This window comes from Crotalus tigris, unplaced genomic scaffold, assembly GCF_016545835.1.
Source record: "Crotalus tigris isolate CLP2741 ecotype Arizona unplaced genomic scaffold, ASM1654583v1 scf7180000017605.3043972, whole genome shotgun sequence".
Lineage (NCBI taxonomy): Eukaryota > Metazoa > Chordata > Lepidosauria > Squamata > Viperidae > Crotalus > Crotalus tigris.
Window position 1 is genome coordinate 1,378,340 of NW_024096508.1, and position 20,079 is coordinate 1,398,418.

The 20,079-nt window shown below is 39.2% G+C and overlaps 2 protein-coding genes across 2 annotated transcripts in view; both read right to left on the bottom strand.

Moving 5' to 3' along the window:
- Positions 1–10,100, bottom strand: part of LOC120297531 (maestro heat-like repeat-containing protein family member 2B) — a 51,400-nt gene extending 41,300 nt beyond the window's left edge. Inside the window, exons 1-7 of the mRNA XM_039320257.1 lie at positions 9,855–10,100; positions 9,582–9,674; positions 9,051–9,179; positions 8,325–8,394; positions 6,714–6,830; positions 6,104–6,177; positions 620–742 (exon numbers count right to left, since the gene is read on the bottom strand). Coding sequence (XP_039176191.1) covers positions 620–742; positions 6,104–6,177; positions 6,714–6,830; positions 8,325–8,394; positions 9,051–9,179; positions 9,582–9,674; positions 9,855–9,962 — 714 coding nt within the window. The 5' untranslated portion in view covers positions 9,963–10,100. The remainder of the gene's footprint in view (positions 1–619; positions 743–6,103; positions 6,178–6,713; positions 6,831–8,324; positions 8,395–9,050; positions 9,180–9,581; positions 9,675–9,854) is intronic.
- Positions 9,991–19,052, bottom strand: LOC120297540 (maestro heat-like repeat-containing protein family member 2B). The gene is made up of 5 exons (XM_039320266.1): positions 19,019–19,052; positions 17,406–17,542; positions 15,410–15,572; positions 12,553–12,651; positions 9,991–9,995 (listed from the first exon to the last, which is right to left on the bottom strand). Exons 1-5 carry the CDS (start codon positions 19,050–19,052, stop codon positions 9,991–9,993), a joined length of 438 nt encoding a protein of 145 aa, XP_039176200.1.
- Positions 19,053–20,079: the final 1,027 nt, after the last annotated feature.

Sequence of the window (20,079 nt, forward strand, 5' to 3'; positions counted from 1 at the left end):
CACATGATCCCCAGACACTGCAACCATCATAAATATGAGTCAGTTGCCAATCATCTGAATTTTGATCACGTGCCCGTGGGGATGCTGCAATGGTCATAAGTGTGAAAAATGGACATAAGTTACTTTTTTCAGTGACATTGCAACTTTGAACAGTCACTAAATGTACTGTTGTAAGTTGAGGACTATCTGTAAAAGAAGCTGATACTGTTACATAACCCAAAGGGCTCAAAGTGGAATACTGTGGTAGATGTGTTTGATTCAACTTCTTAAAAGTAGTAAACAAAATTTGTGAAAATGGATAAACCTGAAATGTTTGAAATAGATGAGCCAATATCCCAGAAATAGCTTGCTGTGCCTGTTGTGAAAATTTCTTAGATTTCTTAAGAATTTTTCATCTGGAAAGCTATTTATCCTTTGCTTTTACTGTCATGTGTGGGCTGATGTTTTAGCTGGGCTGGGCCATTCCTGTCAACCAAGGAGGATTCAGGTCTACATTTGCAGCACTCTAAATAGTCCCATAGATGGTTTAGCATAGACCTGAAGAAACTCAGCAGCTTCCACCCTCATATTTTGTAGTTGCCAGATTAAAAATATTTTAGCTATCTAATGCTCAACTCACTGACAGGCTGACTGACATGGTAAACTGCTTGAAGATGTAGTCAACCATATCCCATACAGCACAGCCCTCAACACTTTGAGAGCGAAGAAGTTCTTTAATAAAGCACAGAGTAGCTTTCCTCACCTGTCAAAGAATGACAGAAGATGAAGATGTAGATGAGGATAGTAATCATTACCTTTGAATGCTGCAGAATCTTTATAGGACCCCATAAATAGCTTTCGTAAACTTTTGCCAAATGGTGAGTCTATAGCCATGCTAATGAGAACAATGCAAATCAGGAGAGTTAGGGCTGAATACTTCTGCAAAGCAATTCCCTCCTCTAGAGAAATAATAAGACACCGGCTCAGAGGACTGCAAGAACAACCCTTTGGGAGCAAGGGGACATACTATTTTTTGATACTTTTAGAAAAGGAGGCAGAACTTGGACAAAAGAAATGGATAAGACCTGAACATTTTAATTTAATTTTAAATTTTACTTAATTAGAATTAAATACAATTAATTTGATCAGCCAGTCACATATTTAATCATTTGTTCTTTTATCAGATTAGTTGCTCTGTGAGTGGGGTTGGCAGTCTTTAAATCTGATATAGAAATAAATAAATAAACTCTAATTTGGCAACAAAAATTAGAATTGCAGCCAAGAGCTTGAAGAATTCAAGAAATTCTGAGGCCATAGTGGGTACTTGGATAGGTAGGAGAAATTTTACACACAAACACAGTTGCAGTCACAGTCACAGTCACAGATACAGTATATATATATATATATATATATATATATATATATATATATATATATATATATATATATATATATATATATATATATGTGTGTGTGTGTTTTCTGAGGTTTTCGCGGGTGTTTGTATGTAGGTCTTTGGTTGTTCGGGTTTTCTCCCACGTAAAATTGGAAGTGTCTTGGCGACGTTTCGACGAAGTCCCATTCGTCATCTTCAGGCTGGTGTTTTCAGCTTCGTGCTTCGAGCAGCAATGTGTGGTCTTAGCTGTTTCTTCCTTTTAACTGCCAGTGGGGGTATGAACTGATTGGGTGGGAGCTTGGCTGTGTTCTGATTGGGTGGAGGTGTGTTCTGATTGGTTAGGGGCTGGCTGTGCTCTGATTGGCTGGGGGGTTGGCTGTGCTCTGATTGGCTGGGGGGTTGGCTGTGCTCTGATTGGCTGGGGGAGTGTTCTGTTTGGTTGTGCTCAGGTTAGTCTGAGTTGCAGAGGGGTTTAAGATTTTGGGCTGCCTTGCTATTTTTTGGCTTCGCGTTTGTGGTCGTGCCTCATTTTCATGGAGGGTGTCAGTTTGCTTCATGTATGGATTGGAGGGCTTTAAAGTGGCTAATGATGCAGCTCTGATCTGGCTTCTGGTTTGTGGTCGTGCCTCATCATCGGTGTGGCTTTGGGTTTGCTTTTTGCGTGGATGTGTGGTGGTGACATCCTGTGTGGTTTTTGTGAGTGTGGGTCTGGTATCATTTTTTGTGTTAGGGAGTCGTTTGTCAATAAGGGCGGGTTTCCAAATGGCTGGTAGGCGGGAGGTATCATCTCGCTTGTTCATGCTGTGTGGGCGTTTTTCTATCTCGATGGCTTCTCTGATTATTCTGTTATTAAAATGTTCACTTTTGGCAATGGTTCTGGTATTTTTAAAGTCAATTTCATGTCCTGTGGCTTTAAGGTGTTGGACCAGGGAAGATGTTGGTTCCTCTTTTTTGACTGAGTTCTTATGTTCTTCAATGCGTGCACTTATTCTTCTGTTGGTTTGTCCGATGTATGTGGTGGGACAAGTGGTGCATGGGATTTCGTATACTCCTTGATTTTCTAATTCAATTTTATCTTTGGGGTTTCTAAGGATGGTGGATATTTTTCTGTTTGTGCAGAATGCTGTTTTGATGTTGTGTTTATGGAGGATCTTACTGATTCTGTCTGTGGTGCCTTTTATGTATGGGAGGAGGGCTTTGCCGTTTTCTTGTTCTTTGTCTTGGATTTTAGTGGGGGTTTCTTTTTGGATTAGGTTTGTAATCTTATTTCTTTGGAATCCATTGGATGTTAGTACATTGGTGAGAGTGTGTAGTTCGTTTTTTAGGTGTTGTTCGTCAGCTAAGCGTTTTGTTCTGGAGATGAGTGTCTTGGCTACAGAGTTGATCTGTGCTGGGTGGTGGTGTGAGAGAGCGTGCAGATAGCGGTTTGTGTGTGTTTTCTTCTGGTAGATGGTGTGTCCTAGGGAGCCATTGGATTTCTTGTAGACTAAGACATCCAGGAAGGGAAGTTGGTTGTTAGCTTCTGTTTCCATGGTGAACTGTATTTTGGGGTGTAGGCTGTTGAGGTGTGTGAGGAAGTTGTCCAGTTTTTCTTTCCCATGTGGCCAGATTATGAAGGTGTCGTCTACGTATCTGAGCCAGAGTTTGGGTTTGTGATCCGATTTTTCTAGAGCTTGGGTTTCAAAGTGTTCCATGTAGAGGTTGGCAATGACAGGTGAGAGGGGTGATCCCATGGGTGCTCCTTCTGTTTGTTTGTATTTTTGTCCATTATAGATGAAGTATGTGTTGGATAGGCAGTGGTTGGTCAGATCTAAGATGTGTTTGGGGGGGTTATATTTGTTTTGATAGCTGTCAAGGCTTCTTTGATAGGCACTTGGGTGAAGAGGGATATGACATCAAAGCTCACTAGTAGGTCGCTGGGCTGTAAGTTTTGTTTCTTTATGATCTCTATAAACTGGAATGAGTTTTTTACGTGTGAGGTGATGGATTCTGCATAGGGCTGTAGTTGTTTGGCGAGAAATTTGGCTAGGTTTTGTAGAGGTGAGCCTATGGAGCTGACTATAGGTCTGAGTGGGGTTCCTTCTTTGTGTATCTTGGGGAGACCATAGAGTTTGGGGCATCTGGATGATTTCTCTCTGGGAATGATTCTTTGCTGGATCTCTTCGCTAATGGGGGAGGCTTTTATTTTGGATCTGGTGGTTTTTTCCAGGTAGGTGGTGGGATCTGTATTTAGGGGTTTGTATGTGGAGTCTTGGAGTAGGTTGGTTAATTTGGTTTGGTAGTCAGATGTGTTCATAACCACCGTGGCGTTGCCCTTGTCTGCTGGTAGGATTATTATGCTGGTGTCTTCTTTCAGGTTACGTAGTGCTGTCTGTTCCTCTTTGGGTAAGTTGCTTTTGGGTGGCTTGCTGGTACAGAGGATGTTGGTGATTTCGAGTCTGATTCTGTTAGCATCGTCGGGGTTGATTTTGGTCAGGCTGGTTTCAACTCCACATATAATGGTTTCAGTGGGGATGTGTTTGGGAGTGACTGCAAAGTTGAATCCTTTGGAAAGGACATTGGTTTCGGCTTTGGTGAGGATCCTATTGCCAAAAGTGAACATTTTAATAACAGAATAATCAGAGAAGCCATCGAGATAGAAAAACGCCCACACAGCATGAACAAGCGAGATGATACCTCCCGCCTACCAGCCATTTGGAAACCCGCCCTTATTGACAAACGACTCCCTAACACAAAAAATGATACCAGACCCACACTCACAAAAACCACACAGGATGTCACCACCACACATCCACGCAAAAAGCAAACCCAAAGCCACACCGATGATGAGGCACGACCACAAACCAGAAGCCAGACCACAGCTGCATCATTAGCCACTTTAAACCCCTCCAATCCATACATGAAGCAAACTGACACCCTCCATGAAGAATGAGGCACGACCACAAACGCGAAGCCAAAAAATAGCAAGGCAGCCCAAAATCTTAAACCCCTCTGCAACTCAGACTAACCTGAGCACAACCAAACAGAACACTCCCCCAGCCAATCAGAGCACAGCCAACCCCCCAGCCAATCAGAGCACAGCCACGCCCCTAACCAATCAGAACACACCTCCACCCAATCAGAACACAGCCAAGCTCCCACCCAATCAGTTCATACCCCCACTGGCAGTTAAAAGGAAGAAACAGCTAAGACCACACATTGCTGCTCGAAAGCACGAAGCTGAAAGCACCAGCCTGAAGATGACGAATGGGACTTCTTCGAAACGTCGCCAAGACACTTCCAATTTTACGTGGGAGAAAACCCGAACAACCAAAGACCTACATATATATATATATATATATATATATATATATATAAACCTTAATACAAAATACAAAATTAAACAATGACAAAAATCTAAATGTACTAAAAAAATCCCATGCACAATTAAACAAGACTATGTGTAAACGTAATGAAGTATTCCTAATGAATCCATTCATCCCCAGTTTTTATCAATTCAGGAAGTGCTTCTTTAACAATCACAATTTGGCTTTCTTTGTTTTACAGACCTGCAAAAGTCATAAAATGAGAGGACTGTCTATGAGTAGTGCAAATGGGTGTGGAGCCTTCTTGGCTGCAGGATATTGCCTCCTGAAAAAGTGCCTTTAAGACAGTGGTTCTCAACCTGTGGGTCGACCATTTCACGGGGGTCGCCAAACAATGCAGTCTGCCATTTTTTTCCCCTTTTCCTTAGCTGTGTTCCTCCCTTTTATTCTATTGGCTTTTGAAAGCAATAGAATAGACTCTCTTGAATAGAATCTAATTCTATTGGCTTTCAAAAGCCAATAGGAATTGTCCAGGCTCTCTCTGCCCTGCTGAGCCCGCCAAAAGTCCCATTCTGCAAACGGTGCTGCACCAGTTGAGTAGTCCTCGACTTACAACCGGTTGTGGGTCGCGGCATTAAAAAGGTTGAGAACCACTGCTTTAAGACAACCATGACCTGCTTGACTGAGACTAAATGTCTCCATAGACATTTGGCTATGCACTTTGGAATGAACAACCTTTGAATGGTGTGGGAGTATGAACGGGTTTCCAGAAAACATTGCAGACTACAGGAACCATTTGCGCTTCAGTATGAGATGCAGACAAGACAGACTCATCCCCAACAGCCTGAGCCTGTCTTCAACAGTGAAGGGACCCAGGGCAGAAAACATCCTGCAGCCAAGAAGGCTCCACACATATTTGCACCACTCAGGTGATCCTGAAGACACAGGTAAACCTCAAATGGCCTCAACAACTCTCTAAAAGAATGCAAATAACTGTTTGCAATGAATATAGATCCTTCCATTTTCCACCATCCAGTCAGAGCTGAAGAAGCTTCTTGGATGAGAAGCAAAACGTCTTCAAAGAAAAACAAGAAAATCCAGTTGCCTTTTGAAAAAGCACCTTTGGGACAATGAGAGGACTGGTTGCAAAATTACTTTCTTATCACTCTCTAAAGTGCATATGGTTGTTAAATGAGGCAATTGTTAAACAAGGACTACTTGTAAATTTAAATGGCGGGTAATTTAAGATATTACCAAAGAGGTGCTACTTCACAAAGTATATAGTAAATTCTGGAATCTTCTTCCAGAAAGAATACCATCTTAAGAAAGTTTTCTGAATTACCCTGCCATGAACTGGTGCAGTTTTTCTATAGGCTTTTGGTCTGAACTTATATATTTTTTTCATAGGTTTCTACTATTTTACCATTTCACTATGGTCATCCAGAAGACATTTCACGGCTTCTACAACTGGACGTTTTCTGTTTCTTGCTTCATATACTGAAAATAACCAAAGATTCACCATGAATTGAAGTCGGATTTTACTAGGAAGAATTTGAGTCCTATTAGCGTAAATCACAGTGGCAACAAAAGGCTCTAAACACACAACAGACAGACATGTAATTGTTTGGAAACAAAGGAAGTTTGAAGGATAGTCATGAATTAATGTGTGTAAGTTTAGTTTGGTTACTTCCTGGTTAAAATTTAATATGCAGAGACATTTTGTTCCATAATGTCTGAATTATTGATTGCATGCCTTGGTGGATCTCGGTATGGTGAAGGTTTAATAACAAAATAACTAAATCCTCACATTCATCCATCCTTTTTCTAAAGCAGAACCGGGGAGCTGGCCTTTAAGATGTAAGTGAACTATGGTTCACAGCATCCCTCCTTATTTTTCACAATGGCAGGAGCTCCTGGGAGCAATATAGCAATAATTGCAGGGCTAGGGATTGTTTGTGCATAAAGTAAAGTGTTGCGTAAATGTGATGCATTCTCTTTTTGATATTATTTGGAGAATAGTACTTACTACTTACTCTCATCATGACTCACAATCATTTTTAAATTATTTAAGAATCCAACACGAATATCTTCTGCAGCATCTTTCATCTGAGTCTGCAAGAAGTCTTGTGCATCAACAGGACAGCAGGAGACTGAAAAATGAGAGATAGAAATAAAGATGAGAAAGAGAAAATTTCTCTGTTCTTGAATTCATAGATAGATAGATAGATAGATAGATAGATAGATAGATAGATAGATAGATAGATAGAGATAGAGATGCATATTGTCATGGTTTTGATAGATGAAACCAATTAAAAGAACTTCAAGGCAAGGTTTTCTTCCCTTAAGAACATTTTATTCAAGAAACAAAGTATTGGCACTTACATAGTTGAACCCAAGACTGAGATTCCCTCCCCCAGATACAAAGTAACAAATTTCATTTCCCATCCCACAAAAGCTTCATAAATCACATTCTCCAATTAGCGCAAAACGGGCTTTTCTCTCCAGCTCCTCAGATGACAAAACCTTATCATACAATGTCCTTGAATTCCCACACTTCTACAATGTTATGGCTAGCTAAACCCTCAAACATTTACCCCATCTGAACTCTAGAAGAACAGAAAAAGCATGTTAAAAGCAAAAGTAAAATGACTACTGATTCTCAGTGGTCAGAGCGCTGACATCCATTGTCACAGCGTTGACACATATACATATACAGTACTTCAAATCAGTCTCCTGAACATTTTGTAGTCAAAATTGCATTATCCATGCATCAGGAGAACAAAAAAAGTCTCTAAAATATTGGTGGTGGAGAGGAGGAGAGGGGAGGGGAGGGGAAGAAAATAAATGTTTGAAGTATCACAATGAAGTCAGAACATGCTCTATACCCATGGAACCACTGTGGCTTTTGGAGAAAACTAACTGTCAGATCCTCAATGCATTTAATCCATTTCATTTCATTTCACTTGCTTGTGTATTCCATTTTCAGGTACCGCCATTCTGTTGGGAGCGGGGAGTTTCTGTGGGTTCAGAGATGTATTTCTTTTGCTTTGTTCTATCTTCTTTGAAGTGACCCTCTCTGGGTGTAAAAGGTGGGAGGAATGTGCCTGTGGCCATCTGCCTTATCTCTGTTTGGATGAGACAGGATTGTGGAGGAACTGAAACCTTGAGAACTGCATTTTAGGTCTCTAGTTCACACTTCACATCTATGGATTGGCTAAAATCAAACTGGATGATTGGACACTGGGGAGGGATTTGAAAGGGCAGTTTTAATGTGACATTTTGCGGGGGAGGAATTTGGATCTTGCCTTGCTCTACTTCTATCACTAATTCTCAATAAAAGTTCCTGTTGAAACAATGCCAAGAGTTCTGCTTTCTTGGGAGCACGAGTTGAGGCAGGTCCTTAAACTAACAGATAATTGAATAGGAGAAATGGAGTGGAATATCCTGGAACAGAGCATGGCTGACAGAAACCTTGAAAAAGAGCATTCTATGCCACAACATACACTAAATAACTTGATGAGTATGTCCTGCACATGAAATCTCTTTTGTTACTTTCTGTACATCTAAGTGAAGTGTGGCACTTTGATGAAAATCAAGAAAAAAATAATACTTGTAGAAACTGTTTCCATGATTTTGGTCCTTACCAAGGTGACCAAAAGCATCCATAAGTATAGAGCGATGATCTTTGCAGATCTCCCGATGTTCGTAACAGGACTGTAAGAAAAAGGGGAAAAGAAGCCTTTATTTATTTAATTTGGTTCCCAAATACTGTACTAGCTTGGGCAATGTTCAGAATTCAATTTATATTCTGATTTATTGGGGTCTTGTAGATTTATGTAACTTTGGTAGAGCTTGAGATCCATCCCTCAGTTTCCCCACTCTTTTTTTTTTTTTTTAGTAAAGTTGAGAGAAGGCTTCACCCACTCAGGAAGAAGTTATGTTAAATGAACCGCTGATACTGATTTCAGGATAATCAATAGTCGGTAGATGCCTTTTTCCTCAGCAAGTTCCAGAGCGATGGGAAAAATATTTATTTATTTAAATTAAATTTATTTATTTAATTTAAAATGTTTATATAGCCATTCATCTTATACCAAACTCTGGGCATCAAAGCAACATATAAACCATATTACTTGGAATTATTTCTATCCTTACATGTGATTTAGAATTCTCTATTATGGTCTGAACTGAACTCTGAGGTGGTGGCAGAAAGAAAAAATAAAAGAAATGTTGCAAATTGGTATTCTCCGTGAAACATGTTTTCCATACAGCATATTATTGTCTTTTCCATTGGAGGTGGAAATCGAAGTAAAATGTTCTAATCAGGCTACGTCTGGATTCAACAGAGCACAAAGCAATATACTACCCACCAGATCACACATAGCTGATTCCCCTTCAGAATCCTGCCTTTCCAAAGTAGTCATTTGGATATTGGGTTTCCAGTCCTGTCGTGAAAATATCTGGGGGTTTTTTTGTAGTGGAGTATCAAATGGCAGAACCTAGAACAAAGCGAGACATATCATTGGGGGAAAACATTATTTTTATATATTTTCTGTTGGGGACCCTGTATTCACTGTAAGGTCTTAGAATTTTCATCAAGTAGCTTCAATATTAAAATTGAAAAAAGAGGGCTTGGAGGTATCCGGTTGATGAAAAACTAACATGTCATTCAGAGGGCCAAGCTAAATGTTGCTGAAAGGCTCATGGAAAATTAATTCAAATCACAGAGAAACGACTTTGCATGGAATACCAGCTATTTGGTTTGGCTTTTTTGATGGTGACATCATAACTTGCTGCATGAAAGGTCAACCACATGGCTTGGATCTGTTGACAGGGTATTACAATCAGTATCTCCTTATTCAAAAAAAAAAAAATGTTCGTGTCACAGGACATTTTCTTACCTGCTTGAATACAAAGTCACAAAGAGCCTGGAATATCTTCTTTGGAATGGGGGGTTTACACTCTTCACAGACATCCAAAAAAAGGTTAAGCTTCTAAAAACAGGAAACTGTATCTATTAGGCAATGTACATTGGAGCAATCATGCATAGCTTCACCATTAAAGTAAAATTAATAGCATCATCTGGTGCACCAGCTGTGTTTGTTCCTAGATTTGGGGGGGGGGCTTCAGAGAGTCACTCATGCCCTGGTCACCTCACAGCTGGAAGTGCTTACTTTGGCTATGTAGAATGAGTCAAGAACTCTGCTGTCCATAAGGACTTTGGGAATGTTCTGTATAATTTCATCTTGCTGCTCAGTACGACGAACCAGCACCCCTAGCATTGGCCACTGGGCTTTCACTGATGCCTCCTTAACCTACAGGAAAGCAAACATCTTCAATCATAAGAACGTCATGGCAAGAGCTGTTGCATAGAGATCTGGGAAAACACAGTCAGGCTGCCACTTGATACACGCTTCAAATTATACCAAAATATTTGTGAGGCTCTCTGTTATGATTTTTGCAGTGTACACCAGGGGTCCTCAACCTTGGCGACTTTAAGACACGCTCTTTGGGGAGGAAGTTGAGTTTGTAAAAAAGGGGACAGAAATGTTCTCGGTCCATCCTCTTCCTGGCATCTGTTCAGAACAACAGCAATGCTATCTCCCTTTATTTTTAATTTATGAGCAGAGGTGGCGCAGCAGTTAGAATGCAGTACTGCAGGCCACTTTAGCTGACTGTGTTCAGCAGGTCAGCGGTTCAAATCTCACTGGCTCAAGGTTGACTCAGCCTTCCATCCTTCTGGGGTAGGTAAAATGAGGACCCAGATTGTTGGGAGCAATGTAAATATATATATACATTGCTTACTGGTATACACCGCTTAGAGAGTGCTTGCACTTAAAGCGGTATATAAGTCTCATAAATAAATAAATAAATTGTGATATTGCCGTGCACTCATTTGTGACTGACTATCCAATAGTCTTGATAGTCACAACCTGCTCTCTGGTGAGGAACAGAGATTCAGACCCCAGGAAAAACAAGAGGGAAAATCAGCTGCTGACTGGAGTTACAAATGCTAATAATAAACAGGCATGAAAAAACAATAAAGTATATTGGGGTGGAGAAATTTTTTTCCACTTCCTTTTGATGGCTCTAACTTCATGTTCCTTTTGTGTAGCCATGAGTCCCTTTTGCTATAATCCAGTAAATTGACAATTTAAGGATGTGTTTAAAAGTTACGCTAAATAATTGCCTATGTAAAAAATGTGTTTTTCTGGTTCTCTTTTTTCCTCTGCTTGCTTTTGTGATTTTTGCTTTTTCCTATCCCTATTTTTCTCTTCCCTTCTCTTTATATTATTTACAGTAATATAAATTAAAAAGTGCAGCACTTAACTTGTGTCATCTCAAAGAGAAAGGTTAATTTTTCATTTAAATATCTTGCATAAAATTTTCCCAGGACTGATAACAGACCAATTCGCATATAATTGACAGGGTTACCCACTTTTTTTTTTTTTAAAGAGAACTAAAGATAAATTGGACAGATCCTTACTTTTGTTTCCTCGTCATTCATCCAATCACTAACCAGACACTGATAGATGGGGATAACAGGAGCACAGAGATGGGCCTCAGTCTCTCTGGGGAATGAGCACATTTTCCAGTTTTTATAGTAAAAGTTTATGGCAGTACAGAAAGTTTCCATAACTGTGAATGAAACAGAAAGAAGCAAAATGCCTGAGAGGTGATTTTCTAGGAAAAAAACTACTTTGTGTCGTACAGTAGTTCATTCACAATAGGATAACCAGGGAAATTAATTTATTCATTCATTCAAATTTGCATGCTGACCCTTTCACCAATAAGGCAACAAAATATACAATATTAAATGTCATTGCTAAATTATTAACTATTTGCCTTCTCTTGCAGCAAGGTTCTTTTTCTCCAGTTTTTTTCATTTGATTTGCATCTTAATATTTGGGCTTTTGTTGTTTTCATTTCCACGTACACAAATTAAAATCTGGGCAACCTGCTGGCATGAGGCAGAGGACATATTGCTAATATTGCTAATGGCTGTTCAATGCTGGTATTTATCTTACGTAGATGCTCCCAGACCAGCATGAGACTGTGCAAACCAAGACAAAAAGGAATGGTTGATTAGGCTTGAATCAGTCTGAAAATTCACCCCATTGTATGTTTTTGTTTAAATGTATGTTAAGCTAATAGAGACTAGATTATCAAGTAGAAATTCACACATTTTAGATATGTGGTACAAGTTGATGAAAGACTAGAACAAATGGCTATGCTTGTCATGGCTGGGGGCAGTAGAAGAACAGGAAGCCAATAGAATGGATGGATGAGATCAGGAATATAACGGGAATGTCTCTGAAAGAGTGCCAAATTGTCACTGGGGGACAAGTCAAAATGAAGGGCATTTTCCGTACCTTTACTAGAGTTAGTTAAGAGTCTATAGACCCATCTAACTGTTAATTTGCCTCCTAACACAGAGGTCCCCAACCTTTTGAGCACCAGGGACCAGTTCCGTGGTGAGAGGTTTTTCTGTGGACCAGAATGGGTGTGGTTCCATGTACTGCCTGCATCCTGGGGCTTTGCTTGTTTGCACACACCGGTTTCTGGCATGTCACGGCCTGGTGCCAGTCCCCAGACCAGGGGTTGGGGACCCCTGTCCTAACAGACTCTCTTCTAGATTATTTTCCTTAAATTCTGCATATTCTACTTCTGCTACTCAAAAGTCTGAAATAGTTCCTGGAGGGAAAGTCAGGTTAATTATTTTTAATTAACCATTAGCTATTAGAGTAAATAGATTAAAATGGAGAATTAACACTAATGGTAGACCCCAAATCTGAAAGGATGCACCTTAACATTTAAGGAAGAAATGGCCATATAGGCTAAATGAAAAAGGGAAATTATGTTCTCACTTACCGTAACACACCGCTTCCTTCATATGGCTTATCATGGGCATCCTTAGAATCATTCTTATATACACAAAAGTTAAAGACAAAAATGGGACACACTTAAGTGCTGCAAGAATGAAAAAAAATACATATGTGTGTTAGATGAGCGAAGCAACCATGGGAAATCCCAAAGGTGCTTTTTTCACGAGGCAACTGGACTTTCTTGTTTTTCTTTGAAGACATTTCATTTCTCATCCAAGAAGCTTCTTCAGCTCTGGGTTCACCTTTGGGACAACCATGACCTGGATGACCGAGAATCTCCATAGATAACCATGGGAAATATGAGGCAGGCCTCTCCTTATCCCAATTAACTTCTTCCAGCTAGTTGCCCATTCAAAGGCATTTGCTAATTGATTCAGCCAACTATCAGGCTATATAAATACAATATGTGTTAAACTGCTATATCGTTCCATGACCTTTTCTTTTTATATTGACAGGTGACAGTGAGAGTGAGGAGGAGGAGTAGCATTCTTTTTTTTTTATTATTAAAGAGTTTTATAAATTTTACAAAAAATAAGAAACAATACAAAAACAAAAAACAACATATACAAATAAAAAACAAACATTACCCAACAAAACCCCCCTTCCCCCACCCCTACCCAAACCCCCCTTCCCCCCCCAGGACCTCCCAGAGCAGAATATAGGCTTAATTAAAGAAAAAGTTAAAAAAATTTATAAAAAAAGAATATAAAATAGAAAATATATATATATATATATAAAGTTAAAAATTATGAAAAAACTATATAATATTTTTTATATCAAATTTAAATTGTATGAATTTTATCCATTTATCCCAAACAGCAAGAAATTTCTCTTGCGTTTGTCCCTTTAAGAAAGCCGAAATCTTTGCCATTTCCGCCAAATGAGACACTTTAAGAAACCATTCCTGCAATGTAGGCAAAGATTCCTTCTTCCAATATTGTCCTACTAACAGCCTCGCAGCTGTTATCAAGTTTAACATCAATATAACCTCCTTTGTGTCACAATCAGTAACTATACCTAACAAAAATAATTGTGGAGTAAATTTTACCCTCCTTTTAAAAATTCTCTGGATATTCCACCATATCTTAATCCAGAATGCTTTTATCTCTCTGCACGACCACCAAATATGATAATAAGTAGCATCCATATAACCACATCTCCAACATTTAGGTTGTAAGTCAGGGTACATAAAAGACATTTTTTGTGGATCAAGGTGCCATCTATAAAACATTTTATAAAAATTCTCCCTTAAGTTCTGTGCTTGTGTAAATTTGACATTTCTCACCCAAATAATTTCCCAGGTGTCCAATGGAACTGGCTCACCAAAATTCTGCGCCCATCTAATCATACAATCTTTAATTAGTTCCGTTTCTGAATCCAATTCAACTAAAACCCCATAGATCCTCTTAATGTGGGTTTGTCTTTGATCCTTCACTTGCTTAATAAGATTTTCATCTTCTCTGTGAAAACCCACCTTACAGTCCATCTTCCATCTATCTAATAATTGCCTATATTGGAACCAAGAATAAATAATATTTTCTTGTGCTAACTCTTCCCGTAATTTTAACTGCCAGTTTTGTCCATCCCATTTAAGTAACTGTCTATAGGACACCATATCCATTTTAACCCCTCTTTTTATTCCTTCTATTGCATGCCAAGGTACGGCCCATAATGGTACTTTAAAATCACTTTTGTAATATTTTCTCCAAACCCTAAGTAAAGAAATTCTTAAGATATGAGATTTAAAAGAGATTTAAAAGCCCAATCCATTTTTTTATTAAATATTAAATAGGCATGCCACCCAAAAAGAGGAGTAGCATTCTTGACAGTTTGAAATAGAAGAACAGAGCTGGAGGCTTGATGTCACGTTGCCTAGAGTCTTCTCAAACCTGATGATGTCCTTGGTCGTTACTCAAATGTTGCTACCTGACATCCCATAAAAATTAACTAATTACTTGAAAATACCAGGAATCAATGCTTTTAAAATAATGATCGTAAGAGCCAGAAAAAAAGAAAAAAAGGCTAGAGAAAGTAATAAAAAGGCTACAGAGAAATTAGAAAAGTCATCCAGAAATTAAACAGGGTCTAGAATGACAAAGACTGCTGCAAGAATTTCCCTTTTGATTTAGTACATTGCATAGTTGGCTTCAATGTTTGACCTATACATATAGATACTTTTTAGTCAAAATAATTTTAATTTTAATTCTGTTATTCCATAAATGTTGAGCAACCATTTGGTCTATATCACTCTGAATTTGACTCTTATGGCGGGGGGAGGTTTAAGTGAAATTTCAGTGTTTCTACTGAAAGGTGGCTCGTTCATAAGCTGTACCTCATAGAATTTGATTCAGATCATTCCTTGGGACCAGTTTGCACAGCATATTAGATCAGGGCTTTTCAGCCTTTTCACCCATTGTACCACTTTTAGGATATGGCAATATCCAAGTACCATCAGTCGCCCAGCAAGGTGTCAAAAACTTGATGACCCCCCCCCCAAAAAAAGGAAAAAAGTGATAAAGTATAGGTAGTCCTCGACTTACAACAGTTCTCTTAGTGACTGTTCGAAGTTACAATGGCACTGAAAAAAGTGCCCCCCAAAGCACAGCCGAGCAAGACATCTGCCTGCCCACCCACTTCATTCCCCTTCCCCACTACCACCTTTCTAGGATGGTCGTGTATCACCTGCCAGGTGCCAATGTACCATAGGTGGTACCCATACCACTGGTTAAAAAGCCCTGTGTTAGATCACTACCATAATTCTCCAGCCCTACAGAGAAAGGCTCAGTTCCTGCTTGAAACAAAATACCCAACAGTGAAGGAAGAACTGCTAGAGGATGCTATACCATAGTGAGATGCCAGGTTTCCCAGAGTGGTCAATACCATGTGGTGCGGGAGCATCCCAGTCTTCATATTCCTTTGAAGTTCGTACATGACGTCATTGAAATGAGAGTTGGCCAGAGCTAGAAGGATCATGCTGGCTTGGACACTGATTTTCAGAGGCACTTCCTACAAAGGTGGAGAAAAAATAGGAATTATTGTCAGCCAATAATTTCAAGACCATTAAAATGAGGTTAGCTCTCAATTAATAAGGAGGGGATATTTTAACATGAACTGGATAGAACAGGGCTTGGAGGTTTTTAAGATGAGATTGGACAGCCATTTGTCTGAAATAGTATAGGGTCTCCTGCTTGAGCAAGGGGTTGGACTAGAAGACCTCCAAAGTCCCTTCCAACTTTGTTATTCTGTTATAGGTAGTCCCTGACTTATGACAGTTCATTTAGTAACCGTTTAAAGTTATAACAGCATGGAAAAAAGTGACTTATGACTTCTTTGCACATTTATGTCTGTTGCAATATCCCCATGGTCACATGATCCAAATTCAGAGGCTTGGTAACTGATCATATTTATGACAGTTGCAGTCTCCCAGGGTCATGTGATCACCTTTTGTGGCCTTCTAAAAAGCAAAGTCCATGGGAAAGTCAGATTTACTTAAGAACTGTGTTATTTATTTAACAACTGCAGTGATTCACTTAACAACTGTCTTACTTAATAACATAAATTTTGAGTTCAATTGTAGTCGTTAAGTCAAGGACTATTGTAGTTGGTTGTATCTAACTTCAGCCTTTTCCTGGCTGCTCATGTTCCAGACATATTCTTACTCCTGACACTTAAAACAAGGATCTCTAATAGCATCCTTTGTGCTTGCTTGTCTGTGTATTTGAAAAAGTGCCTGGGCAAGTAGATAATTAACTGTTTCTAGTGGGTTTCATGTATATCCTCTTATACTTCTTGATTTTTCTGATCACTTGTAGGACCAGATCAGGGGAACTCTTTTGTTTGATTTTTTTATCCAATTTCAATTTCTTCAGGGGTTTTTTTGGCAGGCGGGGGGCATCACTACATGAAGTTCTAAAAACTAGAATGTATTTATGTAAAAATGTTTAAAATATAAAAGGCCTCATAGATTCAGAATCAGAATAGAGCTAGAAGGGACCTTGGAGGTCTTCTAGTCCAACCCCCTGCTCAAGCAGGAGACCCTATACCATTTCATACAGGTGGCTGTCCAGTATTTTCTTTAAACTCTCCAGTGATGAAGGACCTGGATGAAGGCAAGCTGTTCCACTGGTTAATTCATTGCTGTGATTTTCACATAATGGTAATCTATAATGTGACGTGTTTTTGACTGAATGGGATGTATGATGAAATGGTAGTAAACCATAGTTAGTAAACATGGTTTACTGCTGACTTATACTGTGATCTTCTGAGAAGCAAAGTCAAAGGGGAAGCCAGTTTCCCTTAACAACTGTGTTACTGACTTAACAACTGCAGTGATTCACTTAATAACTGCAGCAAGAAAAAACTCACTTAACAAATGTCTCAGCAGCAGTATTTTTTGGCTCAAGTGGTGGTTGTAAATCAAGGACTATTTGTATTCTATTAAATGAATGAAAAGCAGAAGCTAAACACAGAACTGCCATTTTCAATGGCAATCTCTTACCCTTTCTATAGTCTAAGAGGAAGCTTCTTGTGCTAAAAGAAGTTAGTACAAGATCAGTGCAAGAGTGATGAAAACAGTTTTCCAGATAAAGTGTGCTATAAAGCAGGGGTCCCCAACCCCCAGTCCATGGACCAGTACCAGGCCACAGTATGCCAGGAACTGGTCCACACAAAAAAGCAAAGCCCATCCATGAGATGCAGGCAGCCCACAAAACCACGCCCCCTCCAGTCCACAGAAAAACCTCTCTCCATGGAACCGATCCCTGGTGCCCAAAAGGTTGGAGACCTCTGCTATAAAGCCTTTGACTCACCATGCTGTTGATTTTATGCAACAGGCCTTACCTCATTTACCATCTCTTGGGCCAAAATATTGATGGCCAACTTGACATTAACTTTCCCAACCATCATGCTGATGTCTTGAGCAGCTTGCTCAGCATTCTGCAGGCATTCCAGATAGGAGTAGATGTAATCATAAATCTCTGAAAGGTAACAAAGAAGAATTTGGAGTGTCACCCTTGAAGAGGGCCTGATTTGCCTGTAACAAAGCTCCATAACAGTATTATTTATAACCTATTAGACAGTTTATATCATTAGAATTATGACTTACTTCAGAACATGTTGAACTGACATAGAGATGCAATTTATAATAAGATGTTTCTGTAAGTTCACCGGAGCCAATATTTCTTCACTAAGCCTTCTTTTTGTATCTTGGCATCTTGATACACTGTCATAGTCTGCTGGAATATTTAAACTAGCCTTCGGTTCAATGTATCCAGAAGATTTCATATTGAGGAAAGTTGGTTTAAAACATTGATATTTTTGCCTTTTACTGTAAAGTTTTTATTTTTAAAAAAACAACAACAATCATATCCCAAGATTTAATTTGCACTGAGATGAATTCTCCATTGTTCCTATTATGGAATTTTATTCACCCCAGAAATGCCACCCAAAATATTAGTTTAAGGAGGAGAAACAAGGGATTTTCTTCAGAATCAGAGCAGAGGAAGAAAATCACCATCCTTAATCAGCAGAAGCAGTCTTGCTAAGTAATGTCAGAGTAAGTTAACTCCAGCAGTCCTCCAGAACGATGTCAACAAGGACTGCCCAAAAAGATTGTTTTCATTATCATCTGCATCATTTCAAAAGATGGCAAGTGAACATATATTCAGTAGGCATCAGAAAGTCATATTAACGTCTGTAAAAAAAAGTCACTGGAGGAGAAAGTGGTCATGTTGTATTTTTGTTTGGATTCATCAGTCTTCAGTGCAGTGTCATTTATAGGAGATGCAATTCCAAAAGCTTTGCTTCTTTCTACTGTTTATTCTGTTGATCACTAGAGGAACAGGGATAATGTTAAAGGAACTCAGAGTACCTGATGAGCCATCTCATTACAAAGGGATTAGCCTGCCTCACTCATCAGTGGAGGGAGCTTGTTGTGAATACTATCTGTTAAGGACTTTTACCTGGCAGAATCCAGGACAACAGCCTTTTCCACTGTGGCCCCTGCCCTGTGTAACGTTCTACTGATGGAGGCTAAATCTGCTCTTGTCCTCCTGATCTCAAAATGTGATTTGGCCTGTTGGCTTGAGGTCCTGATGGGGACACTCCTTGCTGGAGATGGCTGACAGGATGAGAAGATCATCTCACCATTGTGCTGCCCATCTCATTGGTTCCAATTTTTATATAACTCTTTTAATTCTAATTGTTTTTATATTTATCTTTCTGTAGTTTGTAAGGCACCCAGAGTAACCTTATTGGTCAGATGGATAGCATATTAATAATAATCCCCCAGTGAGGCACTACTTGATGTGGTTGTGGGGCTTGTGTACTCTGAGGAAGATGAGAGCTATGTTAGAGGTTCAACCATACTGGACAGATCTCATCAGAGGAGTCAGACAAAGAGTGTCTCTCCCATAAAAAAAATATGGTGAGACGTAAATTTCAGAAAGCCATACCAGCTTGGATGTCACCCAGGTTAACAAGGTCCATGCTAGATGTTGGAGTTCCTGGATATCTGGTAAAAAATGGGTTACAGGACTCAGGACTGTTTTCTGAGCAACCAGGGCCAGCAGCTGCAGAACTACTGGAAGAAAAGGTGTTTATCTATTGCAAATACATAGTGATTGAAAACTAAGAAATAATGATGTTATTACAGATCAAGTCCAACAAGAAGAGGACATCTAAAATGAATGCACCAGTTCTGGAAAGAACAAAATCCAGAATCAGAAATAACAGAACAGAGACTAGTAGATCAACTCTGATTTATAATACGAAATAAAGTATTCACAAAAACAGAATTGGGTGAACTGCAAAGGTTTACCCAGGGCAAAGAAATCAAAGCCTTGCCAGAAGTAATTCAGAATGTAGAGGCAAACCAGGGGGAGTTGGCAGTGCAGGAATCAATATCAAGTATAAGCACCAATTCACTGCAAGAAACAAACCAACTAATGTACAGCACAACTGCAGTTATAACTTAACAACTGCAGTTATAACTTCTCAACAAAGAAGAAAAACAAACAGTGCACCACAAAAATGGAAGGTTAGACTAGAAAATAAGATCAGCAAGTTAAGATCACATGCAAGCAAGCTACAACAGATGAAAGAAAAGAAGCTGAAGAACAAAAAGACCAAAGAATACCTAATCAAGAAATACCACTTAAAAACAAGAAAGATCAAGGAAGCACTAGAAATAATAAAGCAGCAAATAACAGCTATAGCTAGGAAAATCAGTAGATTATAGGCAGAACCTCCCATTTCAATCCAATCAGAAATATTTCTACCAATTCATCAATGGAGAAACTGCAATGAATCAGTCAGCATCTGACAAGGAAGAACCAGTGCAGCTCTGGAAGCAGATATGGGAGAACCCAAAGAAATACAACAAGGATGCGGCTTGGTTAAAAGAGGTGGATGCAAATAAAATAGAAGTTGAAATGAAAGAACTAATAATAACAACATAAATGGTAGAAAAAAGAGCAAGGAAGATCAAAAATTGGTCAGCACCAGGTAAAAATGA